The sequence below is a fragment of the Phragmites australis genome, chromosome 18 (assembly GCF_958298935.1).
Source record: "Phragmites australis chromosome 18, lpPhrAust1.1, whole genome shotgun sequence".
Lineage (NCBI taxonomy): Eukaryota > Viridiplantae > Streptophyta > Magnoliopsida > Poales > Poaceae > Phragmites > Phragmites australis.
This window is the reverse complement of record NC_084938.1, coordinates 4,048,867-4,064,386: the sequence shown is the minus strand read 5'-3', so window position 1 is coordinate 4,064,386 and position 15,520 is coordinate 4,048,867. Positions and strand designations below refer to the sequence as shown.

Genomic DNA, 15,520 nt, shown 5'->3' with positions numbered 1-15,520 from the left:
TTTTCTAGGATGTTGTTGGGGCCATCTCATTCGGTCATTCTGTCATCACTAATGGGTTTGGAGCTAATTGTTTTTTGTTTGTTTGAACAGGTAGATCACGTTATGCCGTGCCCGCCAAAAGCTATACAGGCTAGCCAAATAAATCAAATGCAGGGCTCTATATATACACCCCTCCACTGCATTGCATTCTCCTCATCCAGGTACAAGAACACCAGAAGCGTCACTTGATCCAGTTGAATTAGCTGGCTATTGATCAGATTCGTCAGAGAAAAACATAGCTGTTTCAGTTCGAGACTCGAGAGAATGGAGCATAGCAGGAGTGCCTCCATGGATGTCTCAGTGAGCATCCCTGCAGCTGCAGCTTCCATGGAAAACATGAGTGATGACAAGATAGCAATCATCATCCCCCAGATGTCCCCTTTCCTCCCAAAGTCTCCTTCCAACAAGATCCTTCCATTGGGGTTGCAAAATGAGGCAGCTCATCCAGCTCGTAGCTTCGCGAAGAGGGCGGCCCTTCTTCTCATCAAGAAGGTATGTTCACACGCTACTCAAACTTTCCTCGTCGTTTCGCCTTGAATGGTTAGATGGTCTATTCATAAAGTGACTTGCAGTTTCTGAAGTCACGATTTTGAAACATTGAATCAAACTGACAATGAAAGACATACACATTGCGGAGCTAATCTGGTAGCCAAGAAAATTGACTTCTAGTTTACGGGGGCAAAATTAATATGGCAACTTACAAATAAGTCATATATGAAAATAAGAAATAGATACAAATTCACATTCCAATCAAAGTTCCACATATGCATTGCTAGGTCTCACCTTGAATTCCCTGCTAATGTCCCAGGTGGTGGCAGAGTTCCTGGGGACATTCCTGCTCATGTTCGCCCTGCTGTCGGCACTCATCATGAACGAGAAGCATGGCGGCGCGCTGGGCCTGCTCGGGGTGGCTGCGACGGCGGGGCTCGCCGTGGTCGTCATCGTGGCATCCCTCGTCCACGTCTCCGGGAGCCACCTGAACCCAGCTGTCAGCATTGCCATGACAGTGTTCGGTTACCTCCCCCCAGCTCACCTCGTGCCTTACATGGCCGCACAGTTCCTTGGATCCACGGGGGCCTCATTCGCGGTCAAGACTATCTATGACTCGCCAAACCTCGGCGCCACCATCGCCACCGTGCCGGCGCTTGGCACCACGTCGTGCTTCGTCGAGTTCATCACCACGTTCATCCTCCTCTTCGTCATCACCGCTCTTTCTACTGATCCTAAAGCAGTAAGTACTTAGGCCCTATTCGGAACGCCCAAATTTTTCTGTAAAATTCTTGCATTCCAAAGATACCCCTAACTTACTCGCTTTATCACTCTCTGAGAATGCTAATGGCGATCATGCCCAACAAATCTATGCAGGTGAAAGAGTTGATTGCTGTGGGAGCTGGGGCAGCTGTGATGATGAACGCTCTCATCTCCGCGTACGTGAAACTAGTTAACCCACTGTTTTATGCACTCCATCTAATTGCTTCATTTGTTGATCGATTAAAGTTTAAATTTATCCGTTCAAAAAAGTTTAAATTGATGCATATATGTGCTGAATTTTGGTGAGCAGGGAGTCGACGGGAGCGTCGATGAATCCAGCAAGAACCCTTGGTCCAGCCATCGCCACAGGGACGTACACCAAGATTTGGGTCTACATGGTTGCTCCTCCGCTCGGCGCCATTGCTGGCACTGGAGTCTACGTTGCACTCAAGTGATTATGCATGGCTAAACTAGTTTTTTTTTGGGGGGGGGGGGGGGGGGGGCGGGGGGGGGGTCTAGACCAGATTCAAATGATACTTGTAGAATTTCATGTACGCAAGTTGAAATTACTCGGTTAACTAACGTTAATTGGAAGTGGTTATGCATGAACTTATGTATGTGTTTTTTTTATATGAGAACTTATATATGCTGATTGATGAAAGAAATTTGCTAGTTTCCAGTCACCTAATATTTTGCTGATGTCTAATCACATTTTTACCATAAAATCATATTGTTTTTAAGATTGCAAACCCGTGACCGTAAAAACCACCCCGCAACTATAAAAATCACCCCGCAACCATAAAAACATCCTTGGACGTCCAACATGCAAGGCCTAAGCTCAAATCTTGGCATATAACTCCCAAATACACGTCGAAAGATTATGTCCGGATTTGTACTCCTCAGCGCATCACTCATTGCGGGGCCCATATCTCTTAGCTCCGTAATCCAAATAATGCCTTCCACATGTGGAAACCGAAGCTCTCGACAAGATATGTAACTTATGTATTTATTGGTGAAAGGACAATGATGTCGTTTAGAGAGAAATGAATAGGCGTTTTTGCAAAACTTCATCCCCTTTTGATAGTTGGCCTAAATTTGCAGCGTTAATAAACTAACATATTTTCTCAGATGAAAAACCTAAATATACTTAGGCTCAACTAGTGCACAAACAAACTAAACAAATGTGAATGTTACAATTATAAGGTGACAAAGATTATTCAAATCTAAGTAAGAAACTCTAATAGGAAGTTCTGATTTCACTATTTATCGGATGTTCCGATATTATTCATCGGATGTTCCAATTTTACTATTCATCGGATGTTCCGAATTGACTTTGGTTGTTCTGATATGTATATAAAAATAGCTAGATTGAATCTCACGAAATTAACTCAATGCACATATATATAAGCATACAAACATGAATATCAAAGTAATGCACAAGAGTAAGAAAATACGAAGATGGCTTATTTGTTACCGAAGTTCGGATATCCAACGATATCCTACGTCTTCGTTGAGGAAGCTCGGTCACACTTGAGTCGAGTTTTTTTCAACCATTTTCCTCACGAGGTTGCACAACTACACTCATCGTCTCCACTATGCTCAACTCTTCCTCCACTCCAAAGATGGTGAGTTTCACTACCACTTCTAGGCATCCTCACAATCTTCACTTGAGGAGATCGCCGACAATCCACACTGAGCCGTCTAGGAGATGGTGGTCTCCACGAGTAACAAACTCCTGAACTCACGCACGATCAACACCAAGTGCTCAAACACACGCAACTAATATGACACGTGCGAGCAACCCAAGCTTCACACACCTCACTCTATCCTCACTAAGCCACAAAGGCTTGAATCTCACAAATTCTTAATAGAGGGGGGAGGAGAGCACTCAAAGGTGGAACACCAAGTTCTAACACCTCTTCTTAGCACCACAAAGCCAGCCAAAAAGCCCCCAACATGTTAGGAGGATAAGGGGTATTTATACCCCACTCTGAAATACTAGCTGTTGGAAAGATTCTGCACTGATCGGAACATTTGATCATTCGAATCCCAACGGGCGAATCTGGAAAAAACAACATATCGGAACATCAAATGTATGGATCGGTACATCCGATCCAAAACTAACTCCAAACACAGAACACCGACTTTCTTAATATTGGATGTTCCAAACACATCGGAACATCCGAATTATTCATCGAAACATTCAAAATTACTGTTAACCAGATGTTCTAATACTGTTCATTGGAACATCCGATCAGCATAGCTGATACTCAGAAAAATAGCGATAACTTTTGATCCCGATGTCCGATTTCGGTAATTTTAGACTCTATGGAAAGCTTCTTTAGAGGGATACACATCCCTACTAAATTTATGATCCCAACCACATTGGATAAAAACTAGGAACACTTCAAAAGTCAATTTAGACACTTCCACCAATTTTACAAAGCTTAATCCCCCAAGATTAAACTAGGTACCACATGTAACATGCCAAACACCACTAAGGCTTGGCCACAACTACTTTTCTCCACTACGACCGACAACAATAAAAGGTTAAATCTAAAACACCTTTTAGATACCCCAAACTCGTAAAACAAACTCTCAACACAAACCTATCCCGCACTAAGCACATGGTATGAGCACTCGACACAACAATCGAGCAACACTTTTGGTAACCCCTCTTGATCGTACGGCTATCGATCCTATAATCCAGTCTCCCGCCAAACTCCTTGAGACCAGTATAACTAGAAAACCTATTCTAGTTATACCTTTGCCTTGAGAAATCCCATCGAACTTGATGAACACATCATCCAAGCTCCGACGCTTCTCATAGCTCTTCAAGGCTCATTATCAACTCATCTTCTCTTGATGACGATGATCATCCTCGCTTCTATCTTGATCTTCACTCGATCTCCAAAAGCTTAATGAAGCTCTCTTGATTGCTTCCCATGCATCAAGAATGGAAGACTTCTTTTCACATCATCTTTATTTGGTTCACCACCAAGTTATGGACCGCAAGCATCATGCATATAAGTTGTCCACTAAACTTGTTTTGATCTTACTCTTCTAACTTGGTATATTAAATATATCAATTCAACTCATGCATTCTTATAGAACCTAACCCCAACTCACTCTCAAGCACAAAGCATATGGGTTACTCCATAAAACCTAATTGATGACTTTATACCTTAAGTCACTTGATCTTCACAAGTGACTTGGTTTTCATTCTTATTATCAATTAACCAGGCAGGGTCATCCGGAGCCCACGGCGGTGGCCAGAAGCGAAGGCAACGACGAGGTTGAGGGAGGCAGTCCATGACTGCCTTAGTATGTAGTCACGGAGATACTCGATGGAGGCGAGGCCGGTCAGAGCATCACGATGAAGCTAGAGGTGAAGTCGATAGTGAATCTGAGGGAGGCAATCCGCCACCTCCTCAGCAATAGACGCGGCAAAGCTCGATGGAGGCAGGGTCAGTTGGAGCGTTGCGGTGAAATTGGAGGCGAATTCAACGGCGAGGCCGAGGGAGGTAGTCCGCTACCCTCTCAGTAGTAGACGCGATGAAGATCAACGGAGGCAGGGCTGTTAGGAGACCCGTGGCGATGGCCGAAAGTGAAGGCAACGGTGAGGCTGAGGGAGGTAGTCCATAACCCCTCAGCATGTAGTCGCGGTGATGCTCAACAAAGGTGAGGCCAGCCAGAGCGTCGCAGTGGTTGAAGGTGAAGTCAATGGCGAGGCCGAGGGAGGTAGTTTGCTACCCCCTCAAAGGTTGATGCAGTGAGGTAGGGCCGTCTTGAGCCCCGCGGCAATGGCCAAAGGCGAAGGCGACGATGAGGCTAAGAGAGGTAGTCTTTGACCCCCTCAGCATGTAGTCGTGGAGATGCTCAACGCAGGCAGGTCGGCCGGAGCGTTGCGGTGAAGTCGGTGGTGAATTCAATGGTGAGGCCGAGGAAGGCAGTCCGTTAGCCCCTCAGTGGTCGACGTAGTGAGGATCGATGGAGGAAAGGTTGTCCAGAGCACCAAGGCAGTGGCTGGATGCGAAGGCGATGGTAAGGCTAAGGGAGGCAGTCCGTGACCCCCTCAGCATGTAGTCGCGGTGATGCTCAACGGAGGCGAGTCCGGTCGGAGCATCGCGGTGATGTCCGGAAGCAAGGGCGACAGTGAGGCTAAGGGAGGTAGTCTGCCCTTAGCGATAGACACGGTGTGGCTCAATGGAGGTAGGGCCATCTGGAGCCTGGTGACGATGGACAAAGGCGAAGGCCATGGCATTACTAAGGGAGCCAGTCCGTAACCCCCTCAGCATGTAGTCATGGAGATGCTCTACAGGGGCTAGTCTTGTCGGAGGGTCGCGTGAAGTCAGAGGCAAATTCAACGGCAAGGCAAAGGGAGGAAGTCTATTACCCCCTCATTGGTAGACGCGGCAAGGTTAGGTCATCATGATGACGCTGAAGCCCTGGAACCAACCTATTCCAAGTCCCACTCAAGTTTTTTAGGATCTCAACCCCTACATTGTTCCTGATCCAACATTGCGCGGTGCCTGCCATCATAGGCTTTCTGACCCCTGGCTCCCCTTGCATCTCTATTGCGAGCAAGCGGTGGGCGCATCATTTAGCATATGTGAAGTGTGTACTGCGCGGAGCATCATCCCTCAACCCCCTCACATCTTTCGGTTGTGAGTGAGCGGAGGGCGCGTCCCGCACCTTATGTGTCATATGTGGCACGCGGTGCGTCGTCCCTGACCCCCTCGTGTCATATGTGGCACCGAGGCATGTGGCCTTCGAGGTGGTGGAGGATTACATTGATGTGACCGAGGCCTGTGGCCTTCGAGGTGGCCGAGGGTTTGTGCTCAACGCGACCGAGGCATGTGGCCTTCGAGGTGGCGAAGGGTTTCCTTGACGTGACTGAGGCATGTGGCCTTCAAGGTGGCAGAGGGTTACCTCGATGTGATTGAAGCCTGTGGCCTTTGAGGTGGCGAAGGGTTTGTGCTTGATGCAATCGAGGCATGTGGTCTTTGAGGTGGCAATCAGTTACCTCGACATGACTGAGGCATGTGGCCTTCGAGGTGGCAGAGTCTTTCCTCGACACAACCGAGGCATGTGGCCTTCGAGGTGGTAGAGGAAGTGCCACTGTGATGGGCTTTTGCTATCATCATGGGCTTTTATCGAGGCACGGAGCTGTCGAGGAAGTGTGTGCTTTGTTTGAAGTGTAGGTGCAGTTACACCTAAGGCTACATGAGAGCTGAGAAGATGTCAGTGCTTGATCCTGAGCTACTGGCAGGCCATTTCCAAACAACTCTAAGGCTGTTGAATCTTGTGGCAATACAGTGTTGTTGATTTGCAGATATAGTGGTGACGAGGATATTCCTTGTGCCTGTAGCCCAGGAGCCATGCCCCTTGATCTAGGCCACCCAAGACCAAATCCACCTTGTGTTGTCTAAGAGGGTGCGACTCCTCCTAATGTAGTTTGTGGTCTTGTGGATCATCTCCATCTGAACCAACATTACGTCCGTGCTAACCAACAGATTCTCCCATGCTGACTTCACCATGTAGACCTTGATTAATACCATGTGATTGAGCTTGAAGTGATGTTACCGAAGCCCCCCCACCCCTGAGGTGGCCTTATGAAATCGGTACTTGAGGGGGGTTCTCCCGTCTCCGAAGTAGAGGTGAGCTCCATATTGAACATGTTGCAGCCTCTTGTCTCTACTCACTCATGTAGGCCTCATCGGGGTGACCTTGGAGTCGGTGTTGCACTCTAGTAACTTGACGCTCTTTCTGGAAGGGAGCTTCTCCAGGGCGTGGCTGTAGGCCATGGTTCCCAGGCTACACCATCCCTGCAGGGCTGCTTGGCATAAGCCAGGCACAACAGTACCAATCCATATCGTCAGTGCTTCAACATTGTGCCGGCTGAGAACAAAAGCAAGGGGCACCACAGTCATCACAAAAGCGGCGAGCACGATGCTCACCATTCAGCTCCATCGCCTATAGATGCCGGTTCACTTATTCATCTTCTTCGCCTTCATGAACCATAGAGCCTCTTCATCCTCCCTCAAACACAGCTGCTCCCTTCGTACAATGCTTGAGGATGCCGCGACTGTCACCTCTAGCATCATGCCACTGATGCTGACGTTGAACTGGAGGTGTGTCCATTTGGCGCTGAGCGGAATGAGGTGTGATGGTGGGCCGGAGGGTGGCCTTCGACGCAGGGTGGCACGTGGCGCAAAGGGCTTTTGGCTTTGGTGCATAGGTGAACCAAGCGGCAGCGTTCGGCATGGATGTGAGCCTCTGAACGGTGGCCTCAGGTGTGAGGTGGTCCAAGGTGTAGAGGTAAGCCTTCGGACGGTGGCCTTTAGCATGGGAGAGCCTCCAGCGTGGGTGGCCCGAGCTGAGGAGGTGAGCCTTCGGTGTGGGGAGACCCTCCGGATGGCGGCCTCTGGCTTTGTGGTAAGCCTCCGAACGGCAGCCTTCAGCGTGGGGTGGCCTGGGACATGAAGAGGCCACCAACTCTAGTGCGATGGTCTGCTAAGAAGTAGAGGTGGGTCAGAGGGTCCCCCAGCATGGGGCGGCCCATGGGGTGGTGAGCTGGAGGGTCTGGATAGCGGTGTGGCCGGTGGATGGCCTCCGGCGTGGTGAACCGAGGGGGCCCTTCGGCACGGGCGGCCAGCAGCATGAAGGGGTGGCTCGAGGCATAACAATCCTGGAGGGAACAGCTTGACATGTGGTGAGCTAGAGGGTCTGGTTCGAGCGTGTGGCCAGTGGATGGCCTTTAGTGTGGAGGCGAGCCAGAGCGGGCCCTTTGGCATGGGCGACCAACAGTGTGGAAGGCGACCCCAGGGGACGACTTGAGGTGTTGTGAGCCAGAGGGTCCACCTAGAGGTGCGGCTGATGGATGACCTCTAGCGTAGAGGCGAGCTGGAGGGAGCCGTTTCAGCATGTGCTGCTAGCAGCGTGGAGGGGCATCCTGAGGGGATGGCTCGAGGCGCAGTGAGCATGGAGGGGATGGCTTGAGGCACGATGAGCCAAAGGGTCCAGCTGGAGGTGCAGTCGGTGGATGGCCTTCGGTGTGGAGGCGAGCCGGATTGGGCCCTTCGATGCTGGTAGTTAGCAGCCCAGAGGAGTGGCCCGAGGGGGTGGCTCGAGGCACGGCAAACCTGGAGGGGACGGCTCGAGGTGTGGCGATCCAGAGGGTCCGGTCGAAGGTGCAGCCGATGGATGGCCCCTGGCATGGAGGCGAGCCGGAGGGGGCCCTTCAGCACGGGAAGCTAGTAGCATGGAGGGGCGGCCCGAGGGGACGACTCGAGGTGCGGCAGGTGGATGGCCTCCAGTGTGGAGGTGAGCCAGAGGGGGCCCTTCGGCACCGGCGGCCAGAGGCGTGGTGAGCCAGAGAGGTGTCCCGAGGAAACAGTGTGTGAGGTTCCGCCGCCCTGCCTCTGATGTGGGCTTTTGACCATGCACTTGCTATAGAGCCGGGAGCACGAGGGGGCTCCAGTCGTGGTTAGCCAGTCACACCTCTGAACTTTGGAGCGAGTTGTTGCATGAAAAGGTTACTAGCACGGCGGCAATGTGTAAAAACTATCTAGCACTAATATGCATTTTCTATGGTTACCTCTCACATCAGTGCATGATAGCCCCAAGTGGGCTTTTATAGGAGCACGATACCTAACATAGCAGGGAGTACTTTAAGGGGTGTCGTGTCCTAGTTACAGTCCTTTTCCTTAGATTGACTTGAGTGTGTCGCCTCTTAAAAAGGAGTGGCTAGCAGGCAGCCACCTTAAGATATTTTAACCTCTCATGTGCGGAGGCTCGCATGGACTTTACCTTTGTGTTCACCTTTGGATTCAGAGGTGCTCTATCCCAGAGCCGCAGACATGCCTCACGACTTCCTAAGAACCAGCCCGCAAGCTTGTAGTGATGCGGCGACCATCTCCACCCGCACGTCGTTCCCCACAGCAAGCCAGTTCACGAAGATTCTTCCTACTCCTCTCCTTCCTAACGGAGATTTTTGTGCCTCTCCCAACTAACGACGCTAGCTGTTGGAGCACGAAAAATGTGCCCCAATAGCACACAGCGAGAATCCTACTCACTAAGGAGGATTTAAGCTTGAAGATGGCCAATAGCTTTGAGGAGAGGGAGAGAGAGAGAGAGAGAGAGAGAGAGAGAGAGAGAGAGAGAGAGAGAGAGAGAGAGAGAGAGAGGAAAGTCTTTGTTATCAAAGGGGAAAAATCTAGCCTCCCCTTGCTTGCCCCTGTGGAGCTTGTTTTATAGAGAGAAGGGGTAGGAGAAATTATCAGTCTGCCCCTAAGATATTATATTAATTACAATCATGTTCATACGAGAGTATTTTTGGCCTTTCACCCCTTTACAAGCGAGGTGGTAGCTGGGACTATAATTGCTATAATAATATCATCGCATGTCGTCTAAATATCTAAGGGCTAGGGTGTTTCCCCAACAAGTACCGGGTCTGAAATGGACACTAAAAGTAGGCATCACTGTCGGTTCGTGGTTCCAACTAACAGTGATGCCTCCTCCCAAAACACAAAATAAAAAGAAAGAAATGAGCTGGCTCCACGCAGCCGCTCGGTCGCACATCTGTTGTCGCTCTCACCGGTGGCCACTCAGCTGCATGCCCACTGTCACGCTCGTTCGTAAGCGCTCGCCCATGGCCGCATGCCTGCACGTGCTCACTTGCTCTGCCCTGCATAAGAAAAAGAGGCGGCATGAAGTACACCACCATAGTACACACACCTCACAATCAAATCATCTCAACGCAAGAACAAATCAACTCATCTCATCCATACGAACACATCTCATAATCAAATCGAATAAATCGACTCATCTCACAATCAAATCGAACAAATCAAACAAAGTGAATCATCTCACAATCAAATCAAACAAATCGAACACAAGGACGGGTGCCCATCATATGCTTGCGGGAATGCCTCGTACATGATGGCGTGCTGGAGACGGTCAGGGTGGAAATACAGGAGGAGGCTGTGCTGATAGCCATGATGAGGTGGAGAGGACGAGATCTGAGGAGCACCTCTACCCCTGTTGTGGTGACTGGAGCTGCTGCTGTTGAGGAGCTCGATCTCGACGACGAGGAGCTCCATCTTGTAGGATGAGCTCTAATCCACCAACAAGGAGCTTGATCCCAGCAGCGTGCCTCCCTAGTTGCCTTGCCACGTCCATGGTCACCTTGGCTTGCCTCCCTGGCAACAGATCTAGAGGGATCGGGAGAGAGAGGTTGGGGGAGAGAGAGAGATCCGATTAGAAGAGATAAGGTTGTGTGGTGTGAATAGTACCAGTGGGGAAAGGATAAGAATCATCTCAACATTGAACCAAAAATTCAGGTCCGGTCATCAGTGTCGGTTCACCAGTTTCGGTTCTGTATCATTGCCGGTTTGTAACATAAACCGGTACTAATAATCGGTATCAGTACCGGTTCGTAGCGGCTCTAGCATGGTTCAGACGTAGGAGATTAAGAACCGGCAGTGATACATTTGCACTGTCAGTTCTTGCACAACCGGCAGTGCGAGCTGGTATCTATAAGCGGTTCTGTAGTAGTGCAAATGTTTAAGTCTGTCCTTGTACCCTGCGGGATGGTGTCATTCTAATTAAATAGTTAGAGAAATACTCATTTTAATGAATCTTGCTATTGGATTGGTTGTTCAATTCTTTATATTTTTTCCTTACTTTTTAAGTTTAGCCATTTGGATATTCATACCTTTACTGGAAAAAGAAATGCTGAAATATAAGTAAGCTTCTTGGATTTCATCAACAGATTAAAACTTTTTGATGATCAAGTTGGTGCGTGAAACTCAACAGGACAAAATTACTTGGAATAACACTACTACAAAATCAAACTTATATACCAGCCTATCATTACCAGTTGTTAATGAGCCAACAGTAATGAGGCATAAAGCCGCACAGAAAGAATCAGCAAATATGGCTTATAAACCGGCAGTAATAAAAAAACATCATTGTCAGTTGATGGCTTGAGTCGGTATTAATGATTCACTGTCAGGTAAGGGTACTAGCCAGCAGTAATACTTGAACTATCACTGTCGGTTCTAGCCATGACCCGACAGTGATAGTTCATCAAGTATCACTGCCGATTTGTGTGATGAGTCGGCAGTAATAATGGATGATATTTATCTTAAAAAATTCATAACTTGTTCATATGAAATTGGATGAGGAAAATTTTTACATGAAAATCATAGCCCTCGATGAAATCTATATCTTTGTAGTTGAAAACTTTTTAATTAGAGGTTATTTAAATACTCAAATCATCTTAACAAAGTTTTAATCGTGGTCGATGATAGCCCATCTTAAAAAATTCATAATATTTTCATACAAAATAAGATAAAGACAAACTTTATATGAAAATTATAGCTTTCAACAGGATCTATAACTTTGTTATCATCTTTACTTGAAGCCATATAGATGCACAAATAAATATCTAAAACTAGTATAAAGGGAGTCACATACCTGACTATAAACTTTTGGTCTGGATCTACTGTAAAACACTTAGTAGGAATTCATGGAAAAAGATACACACATAGTCATAAAGTTGAAAGCTAAAAATTTAAAGATTTTTATCGTGAGTTTGGTAACTCAGATACGCCTGCTCATTAGCTTCGAAAGTAGAGGTCGAATGTCGAAATCGGACTTCGTATACAAAAGTTATGGTTATTTTGCTGAACACTGTACTGATTAGACACAAACTTTTTCATACGGAGTCAGATGGAGATAAACTTTATATTAACATTGTAGAACTCAATAAGATGTATAATTTTGTAGTTGATAACCTTTTCATTTAGGATCATTTAGATGTGCAAATAGCCGTTGAAACTTCGATCAGAAGAGATCAAAAGAATTGATTTTACTATTGTACTCTAGAACGAATGAGATGTGACATTGTTAGAGAGATCATGTGTGTGGAGCTTTGGATCGAGGTCGTGCTTTCGAGTCCTGGAACTCGAGTGAAAAAATAGCAAGTGGGCAGTGATTGGTAAAAATATTTTTTACTTTATTCGGTCACAAACACGTTGAATCGGAGACTGGTAATCACTACTGACTTAAGTCTTCAGCCGGCAATAATAACCCTTTCACTGCTGGTCTCCAGGCCAGTAGTGATAATCAGGGACTATCACTGCCCATTGCCTATTGCTAGATACAAAACCAATAATAAAGAGAGTTTTGGAGCCAGCAATGTTAAGGATTTCTAGTTAGTGTAAGGTAATAAACTAATTGTACTGGATACTTCAAGTCATCAACATTCACCTTGTTGGCACGGTCAGATCGATCAGGGCTTGATGAGGGTGTAGGTTCCAGCTCCTGCAATGGCTCCCAGCGGCGGCGCCACGAGGTAGATCCAGATGTCCGTGTACTTCCCCGTCGCCAGCGCCGCCCCAAGCGACCGCGCAGGGTTCATCGACGGCCCCGTCGACGGCCTGCATGCATGCATGCAACGTGAAATCGCAGCACTGTCCATATGTATTAACCGCTGGATCGATCAGCAGCAGTAGCACATACCCTCCAACCAGAGCGTTCATCATTATTGCCGCCGCGATCGAGATGGCGATCAGCTCTTTACTCTGCACAATATTAACACGTACAGGTACAGGTGAACATTTTATTTGTTTCTACAGTTCTAATTCATGGTGAAAATGTGTATATGGTGCATGGTGAGTTGGTGACACGGTGCACTTTCCGAGGTCGGGTCGGTGGCGACGGCGGTGATGACGAACATGAGGACGAAGGTCAGCACCAGCTCCAGGAAGAACGCCTCCGCGGCTCCGACGCGAGGCACCGTCGCCATGACTTCCGGCTGCGCGGGGCGGTACATGCCCTTGGCCAGGAACGCGGCGGCCACGGACGCCAGCGTCTGCGCCGCCGCGTACGGGAGGACGTGGGCGCGCGGGAGGTGGCCGAACACGCCCATGGCGAGGCTCACCGCCGGGTTCAGGTGCGACCCGGAGATGTGCACGACGGCGAACACCACGGCGACCACCGCGAGGCCGGCCGAGGCGGCGATGCCGATGAGGCTCTCCACGCCGCCGTGCTGCGCGTCCATGACGATGGTGGACAGCACCGTGAACATCAGGATGAACGTGCCGATGAACTCCGCAGCCACCTACGGTGCACGCAAGATATGATGCTAGCAGTGTCCTTCAGACACGACCAGACATATGGCCATCAACTATTCCTTAGCAGCTAAGCTTTTACATGAGGTGATCGGCTTGTTTCGATGATCGTGTTACACACGATGTTTACCGAAGAATGTTCAAATATTATTGCCACTTGAATTCTGGAGGGAATCAACTAGCGCGATGTATTTTTTGTGCTTACCTTCTTGACGAGTGGCACTTCTGGAGTGTGCTCATGCTCATGCTGATGTAGATATTGATCCTTCGACTTGCGCATCACCTTCTCCAAGGACTCGAGCGGCACCAGCTTGGAGCCGGACGCCGATCTCGGAGTCGAGACGCCGGCGAGGCTCCGGTCGCCCGGCGTCGAGCACATGCTGATCGCCACCTGCCTCTGGTCCTCACCCCTCATCGTGTGACCAGCCATTCTCTCAGCTCAGCTCCAATCTAGCAAGATCTCTCTAACATACTCATGTCCTTTTATTTTTATATAAATATAATTTTGCTTAATTTTTTACCTAGCTAAGTAGGCGCAGCATAATCTCTTTCGTTGTGATCTATGTGCACATGTTTGACTGATCTGTTGCACGGTATGAAAGAGGAGTATATATAGGATCATGAGTTCATGATCATGACTCCATTTTTTATGGAATCAACTATTTTTTTGTGCTGAATCGGAAGTACGATGTGCTTTGGAGAATATGATCAGGAATATTTGGTGAGAGATGGACTAAATGGATTTATTAGGTGCTAATCAACAAGAGGCGAGTGCCGAGTCAGTGACTGTAATACTTGTCCTTTGGCTATCGGCCAGAGAGTGCTCGATCAGCTGTGACGATGCCAAGAGAATTCTTTTGCATATTCCCAGGAATTTTTTTACTAGATAAGTACTGAAATACCAAGAGTACAAGAATGCAGTTTGTGCTCTGTGGGCAAGAGAGTCCTTTCTAGTTAACCTTCCAAAGATCGATGGATAATTGTTGGAGGTATCGCCATTAAAAACCCTCAACATCTCTGGCCCCAACAGTCCCAGCCTGAAGTCATTAGGCTCTAGCCCCCTTTGGAGCCTGGGGCTCTGGGATGCCTCCAGATCCCCGAGCCTTCAATCCTTCATAAATATCAATAAAGAGGGACCTGTAGGCCACCCTCATGTGTTATGAGGTGATCGGTATTTAATGTTAGTATAGGTGATGATCGTCTGACACGATAACATAAGTGGTGGCCGCCTGATACGATAGGGCAAGTGGTGGTCACCTGACACGATGGTGCAAGTGGTGATGGTCTGACACGCTGGTGTAGTGCGGTGTAAAAATAAAAGATATGTCACTAGAACAATCATCTTACCAGCCGTGGGGATAATTTACTGGACTATCCCGCCCTCTGGTTCTACAGTATAAGACATACATCTCTGTCTGTCTTTTATGATCATATTTATATATTTATATTCTGAGTATCAGTATAAATATTGATCATTGATCATCAAGCTAAAAGCACAAAAAAAAAAGATTACTCAAACATATTTGGCGGTTTTGACGGTATCAGGCTGTTTTGACGGTATCACCCATGTAGTAACTACATGTTGATTTGGGTATCAGGCTGTTTTGACGGTTCGTTCGATTGTTTTTAGCTAAAGTTGGAAAAATATATAACTACATACATATTTTGTAGTAAATGGACATCACTATGTTCGATGCAGAATATCGGTAACAGAATGAAATGGGGTAAATTTATCAGTGTCGAATATTGTGTCGTTAACTGAAAAAGTAATTATTTTTTTCTTTGTTTCACCCGGTGCGGAGGTTTAAGTGCAATTATTCAAGAAAAAACAGATAATCTAAGGCGAATACTTGGATACTAGAATTCTTGGATAAGGAAAAACAGAACTCATGCAAAGGAAAAAATAGAAAATGGAACACTGTTATTTCAAAACTTAAAATATTTATAGCAGCAAAAGTCAAATCAAACTCCCTATAACAGGCAACTGGTTTATAATTGATCACTGAAGCCTCTGGAACATGGATCCAACAAAGTCAAAAGAATATGCTATATTAATGGTTGACTTCAATTTGCAATGTTCATGATGTTTT

The 15,520-nt window shown here is 47.5% G+C and overlaps 2 protein-coding genes across 2 annotated transcripts; one reads left to right on the top strand and one right to left on the bottom strand.

The window, feature by feature from the left end:
* The first annotated feature begins 324 nt into the window (after positions 1-324).
* On the top strand, positions 325-1,745 carry LOC133898353 (aquaporin NIP3-2-like). Its single transcript, XM_062339022.1, has 4 exons — positions 325-531; positions 848-1,270; positions 1,405-1,466; positions 1,601-1,745. The coding sequence occupies exons 1-4, from the start codon at positions 328-330 to the stop codon at positions 1,743-1,745; spliced, it is 834 nt and encodes a 277-aa protein (XP_062195006.1). The 5' UTR covers positions 325-327.
* Positions 1,746-12,589: 10,844 nt separating this feature from the next.
* LOC133899455 (aquaporin NIP3-2-like) lies at positions 12,590-13,845 on the bottom strand. The gene is made up of 4 exons (XM_062340442.1): positions 13,636-13,845; positions 12,987-13,420; positions 12,820-12,879; positions 12,590-12,737 (listed from the first exon to the last, which is right to left on the bottom strand). The coding sequence occupies exons 1-4, from the start codon at positions 13,843-13,845 to the stop codon at positions 12,590-12,592; spliced, it is 852 nt and encodes a 283-aa protein (XP_062196426.1).
* Positions 13,846-15,520: the final 1,675 nt, after the last annotated feature.

What these genes read in the sequence shown, in the direction of transcription:
- LOC133898353 (XM_062339022.1), top strand. Translation starts at nt 328, where the DNA reads ATGGATGTCTCAGTGAGCATCCCTGCAGCTGCAGCTTCCATGGAAAAC. An exon ending in CCCTTCTTCTCATCAAGAAG is followed by an intron (nt 532 to 847) that starts GTATGTTCACAC and finishes CTAATGTCCCAG; the next exon opens with GTGGTGGCAGAGTTCCTGGG. An exon ending in TTTCTACTGATCCTAAAGCA is followed by an intron (nt 1,271 to 1,404) that starts GTAAGTACTTAG and finishes AAATCTATGCAG; the next exon opens with GTGAAAGAGTTGATTGCTGT.
- LOC133899455 (XM_062340442.1), bottom strand. Translation starts at nt 13,845, where the DNA reads ATGAGGGGTGAGGACCAGAGGCAGGTGGCGATCAGCATGTGCTCGACG. An exon ending in AAGTGCCACTCGTCAAGAAG is followed by an intron (nt 13,421 to 13,635) that starts GTAAGCACAAAA and finishes CGTGCACCGTAG; the next exon opens with GTGGCTGCGGAGTTCATCGG. An exon ending in CCGACCTCGGAAAGTGCACC is followed by an intron (nt 12,880 to 12,986) that starts GTGTCACCAACT and finishes TATTGTGCAGAG; the next exon opens with TAAAGAGCTGATCGCCATCT.